Source organism: Etheostoma spectabile, chromosome 15 (genome assembly GCF_008692095.1).
Source record: "Etheostoma spectabile isolate EspeVRDwgs_2016 chromosome 15, UIUC_Espe_1.0, whole genome shotgun sequence".
Taxonomy (NCBI): Eukaryota; Metazoa; Chordata; class Actinopteri; order Perciformes; family Percidae; genus Etheostoma; species Etheostoma spectabile.
The window spans coordinates 20,597,025-20,602,353 of NC_045747.1; the positions used below are offsets into that span (position 1 = coordinate 20,597,025).

Here is a 5,329-nt window from a genome sequence, read left to right on the forward strand (position 1 = left end):
TTCTGGTAGTTGTGCAAGAGAAATCTCAATCATTCCCAATCAGCAGAGACGGAGAGTGTAGGGATATTAGGAGATAACATAGGCACAGGCTAATTACTGCTAATTAACATACTTGTTAACCTAAACCGCGGATGTAAGTCAAAACTGTCTGCGTGCTTCTCCTGGCAACACGGTGATTTATCGACTACGCAACAGCAAGTTGCGTGGTTATAAGACAATCGTTAGCCTATTTTTACAAATAACTGCTATAGATCCATACTGTAAGGTACAAGGTAATGGAGGCTTTTTATACATTGTTTCTTTAGAAATGAACAACGGACAAATAGTCTTAAACTCTGCAGATGTAAAATTATTCACTGTCAAAGTGGTGCCAAAATGGTAGTGAATGGGATGCTAACTGCAGGTGATGGCTTCGTAGTATTAAAATGGCGCCATGGGAGCTACGCTCAGAGGAGAGGCTTACCCCCTTGGATTAAACCAAGGATTCAGGCAACAACACTAACTCTACAGTCCCGATGAATGAAGGAGTGGTTACAAATATTCACTGATACTTTCTATATCAAAAGCTATTGGCATGTGTGGATAGCTGTCTTGATGTGAGAAACCACAATGAATTTACCAGCTTCCTCTGATGACCAGAAAAGGAGATGTTTTTACTGAGCAAGAACTCTGCCAGGTTACCGTTTTGTATTTTTAATCACATCTTTGTCCTCAATCTCTCCTTGTGCACAGGACCACCGAGCAGCAGCAGCGTTTCCACGAGATCTGTGGTAACCTGGTGAAGACCCAGCGTCGGATTGTGGGCTGGTGGAAGCGTCTCTGCGCCCTCAAGGAGGAGAAGCCCAAAATGGTAAGTAACAATACTAAAGTTTAATCTGACTCTCTCCCACACACAGTATCTGTCACTAAACGTTGGCCATTACATACTGTATACATCAGCCTAAAAGCTGTCTACAGTGCTGCATGAACTGGAGTAAATGGAGCCTTCTTAGCTGTATCTTACTACGGTGAGCTTTCTGTGCTTCAGATAAAAATATCCTCAGCTGATTTGGCTTTGCTGCTCCACTTAGCAAACCTCAAACTGGGTTACGGACTGTGATAATAGCCGTGTTCTTCACAGCATAATTGAAGACCGTTAGACACGCTCTTAAATCACATTCTGTAATTCAGTGACCCCCTTTGTTGGTTTCTTCAAAATGACAGCGCATGTTCTGCTGAGAAAACAAAATTGAGTTATGTTGCTGTACATGTAAAGAATCCCTCTTTTAAACTCATTAGAAGATGCTCTGTGTGCAGTCAGGATGCAGTTTGAGTAACTGAACTGCTGTTGGTTGAAATGTAATATGACTTGCTCTCCACAGTACTTTGCCTCAGTGATCAGCAGCTTGCTGGTAGTGGCCTGGATCGGACAGCAGGTGCACAACCTCTTCCTCACCTACCTGATTGGTGAGTAGTTACAACATGCTGGAACAACTACATGTTTTTATTTTTTTAATCCTGTGTTCCACCTTGTTTTCTGGATTGGCTTTTTTTTTTTTTTTTTCTTCTTCTTCATATAGAGATACATATTAATGCAGGTAGTAAAGTCTTTGGCAGTTGTTTAACGTGATGTATTCATGCAGTTTAGTTGGAGGCTAAATATGACGCCTGACCTTAGATCTAAATACGTTCCAACATATCTAGTGAAAGAACAAAACTGGAATCGGGCTACATTTCATTCACTAAAAGGTAAATAAAACCTTTTAGGTAGGGATGCACCAATCCAACCTTTTTACTACCAATACCTGGGCTTTAGGTATCGGCCAGTTAAGAGTCTGAGTGAAGTGATTATTTTTTTTTTTTTTTTTGTTAAAGCCTTCTGTGGCAGCGTCTTTGCATGCATGTTTTACCTGGAGTAGAAAATCTTTTTCCTTATTTTATTTTTCCCTAAGTATCGGTTTAGGCATGGACACAGTTTTAAAAGTATCGTTTTTGCACAAGTACTGGGGGAAAAAAACAAACAATGTCCAACTTTAGGCAACAGCCAGTAACGGTACTATTAAATTGGTAGTTATTTTCTTAATGACATAATTAATGATATTTTGTATTTCCTACAAATTAAGACCAAATGAGAGGAAAAGTGCATTGAAACCTGAAACGGTCTCTCAGGACAAACCCTCCTGTCAGCCTTAGAGCTGCACAGCGGTCCCTCAGGGGAAGTGACAGTTGGTTTATGAGCAGCTCTGCTGGCTGTGTGGAAGCCAATTCTCTGTCAAATAAGCTGAGACATGTCAAGGATTCATCTGATGGGAAAACCATGAAATAGAAATTTTCACAGAGGCTGCTAACTCTGAAACAACAACAATTCTTTTATTTTAAAGCTTTAGCGCGTAGTTTGACTCCCCCATGAGGAATTCCAAGTAATGCCAACAAAATTGTTGGTGTGTACATGATCAAGACTATGGCACATCCCCTCCCCCACCCCTCCCACAAGCAGTTGCTAGTATGCAAGGAGGACATGGTGGATTAAGAAAACATTAGGACTCTTCAGAAGATAAGAAATCAGTTATGTTAATGTTGTGGCATCTTGTTTGTTGCCTAGCAGCAATGTTTGAACATTTAGCCTTTATTCCTCTTGTTGCAAACAAGAACTCAAGTTTCTTTTTAAAGGCAGCAATTTAAGCATCCCACAGGCCATAGCATCTCTGGAGCTACTGAAAAGTTTGTAAAATTCATATTGGAAGCATTTGATAAACTGTTCAGTGTTATTTAAAGTGTGCTTAGTGTTTGGCCCCAGGTATTTGGCTTTAATTATCTTTTCATTCAATACTTAATGGAAAAACTCAAACAATATTGCATTTCAGTGTAGTCGATGAGATATATTTATTTTTCTTTCTCTCTTCTTCCCACCCTCTTTCTTTCTGCAGTGAACTTCCTGCTGCTGCTACCTGGCCTGAACCAGCATGGCGTCATCACAAAGTATGCATCCATGGCCAAGAGGGAGATCAACAAACTGCTCAAACAGAAGGAGAAGAAGAACGAGTAGACGGAAGTGTGACGAGGAAATCTCTGAAAGATGAACCACGACAAAATGGAAGGAGGAAGGAAATTGTTTGAAGAGAGGAGAGCAACAAAGTAAAGAAAAAAAGAGCCTCTTGGTTCCTCTGTCTCTGCCACAGAGCAAGACACCCTTTATTCACACATTGGATAAGTTTTATTTCTATTTCACCATTTGACATTCAAACCCCACATCACCTACTAGTTCTTTATTTTGAATTTATCTGCCATGCATGCAGTCACCACATGAAGGTTATCTGATATTGTCACTCATTCGTACACAGCACTGAATGCTCAACACATGCTTCCTGGCCCCATACACAAAGTTTAAAACCTTCCTTCTGTTCAGGTGTGCTTCATTTTAAGATGTCAGTAATGCTTTTAAGCCATTCCCTCTACTTAGATAAAGTGACTACTGAGCAGTTTTTGTAGCATTACTGCATCATTTTAACCTCGAATTCCTCGCAGTATTTTTTTCTTTTTTTTTCTTTTCCTCGCCTCCAGGACAGGTCAAGTACATTTTACTTTTATTTTTGCTTATTCTGCTTTGGTTGTATTTGAAAATAACGACAAACTGGATTTAAAGCTGAGCTTGTCAGAAGTGCAACTGTTTCTTGATACAAGCCTACTGCTGCTAGCTGGACTCTGGTCTATTAGCTCTTCTATACAACCCCACAGTGTGTTAATGGTATGGGGTGTCTCTGTGTAAATAGTTTATCACTTTGTCCCTGTCAGTTTTCCTTTTCTCTGTTTTTATTTGTGTTCTGTCCTCCTCAGTCTTATCGTTTCTGGTTTGATTACGGTCTTTCAACTCATTTCATTTTTTTTGTCTTTATTGGAGTTCTTTATGAAAACGAATAAAGTGTGATTTAAATGAATTTTCCATGGCCTGTAGTGTTTCTTGGTTAAAGCTGGCTTGTGTATTAGTTGTATTAACATAGCATTGCCATGATGGGTCAGAAGTTTTTATTTTTGTATGGAAATTTGGCCTGGCCTGACCATCTGTTGTAGTGATGGAAAAATCAGTGTTGCTCAAACTTACAAAGAAGTTTCTCAGACCCTGCAGTCTCTGCAGAGCATCAGTGTCTTTCACCTGTTTTGTTTTTTGGCCACAATGTTTTTTTTTCTTTTCTTCTATTTTAGCAAAAAACTCACTGTATACTACCTGCTCAGCAGCAGAAAGACACCATTAAAGAAAAGCAGGTGAACTGCTGTAATGAACATGAGCATTTAGCAACTGAAGTGATCAATATTTCCTCAGGAGCTGGTAGAGACAGATATAAGAATACTGCTTTAGGTGGAGAGACTCCTAATGAATCCTGTTGCTTTGTGTCTGCCTGATGTGTCAAGCAACTATCTGCTTGTATAAGGTAAAAAATGTCATGTTGTGGTTATAACTTGTTTTTGCCGTCCTTAAGAAACTACTAAAGGGTTAAAATGTGTGTGGAAATCCTGACCTGGCTAATACCATAGATGGCTATCATGGACCAACATAGCCCTTTCTGAACGGAGACCAGTGAAGGAAATTGGAAGCACTTTTCTGGTTATGGCTGAGCGTTACTGAGCTTGACGACATAGATGTGACGTGCACAACTTGAAAGTCTTCTGGTAGCTGTGCAAAAGAGAAATCACAATCATTCTAAATCTTGCAGAAACAGTGTAGGTATGTTAGGAGATAACAGACACAGGGTAATTATTGCTAACTAACATGCTAGTTAATAATGGTAATTAAATCTAAACCGCTGATGTAAGTTGAAACTGTCTGCGAGCTTCTCCTGACAATACGGTGATTTGTCGATTGCGACAGCAAGTCGCTTGGTTATGACGCAATCCTTAGCCTATTTTTACAAAAAATGTCTGCTACAGAGCCATAATGTGAGCTGCAAGGTAATGGAGCCTTTTATGCAAGCGTGTTTTACAGTAGCCACGGCCAAGCTGGCACGGGCAAATTTGAGGTCATGGGATCGTCGTACCTATTTATACCCGCACTGGTGCTTGCAACACTTGTTGCAGTCTTCTCCTGAACTGAGGCGGCGCTACGACATTGCTCTTTCTACAGACTAGAAGAAAAAGATAAACAACGGCAGAACTAGCGGCAGCATTGGCGCTGAAAAAAAGAGTGGTGCGTGACCTCTGCTCATGCACTATTCATCCACTTGGATGCATTGACTGCACTAACCCCCACCCTCCCCAACCATCTTGTCGGTGATTGGCTGGAGTGGTTTGGTGTGTTTTGGCTGTGCCCCTAGCGTTTGTTTGATGTTTACGACCCCTGTGTTGTCTCCCGAGACTG

General features: G+C 40.6%; 1 protein-coding gene across 1 annotated transcript in view; it reads left to right on the top strand.

Moving 5' to 3' along the window:
* The window catches only part of arl6ip1 (ARL6 interacting reticulophagy regulator 1), a 7,719-nt gene extending 3,805 nt beyond the window's left edge, over positions 1-3,914 (top strand). Inside the window, exons 4-6 of the mRNA XM_032537130.1 lie at positions 733-850; positions 1,362-1,446; positions 2,907-3,914. Coding sequence (XP_032393021.1) covers positions 733-850; positions 1,362-1,446; positions 2,907-3,025 — 322 coding nt within the window. The 3' untranslated portion in view covers positions 3,026-3,914. The remainder of the gene's footprint in view (positions 1-732; positions 851-1,361; positions 1,447-2,906) is intronic.
* The last annotated feature ends 1,415 nt before the right edge of the window (positions 3,915-5,329 follow it).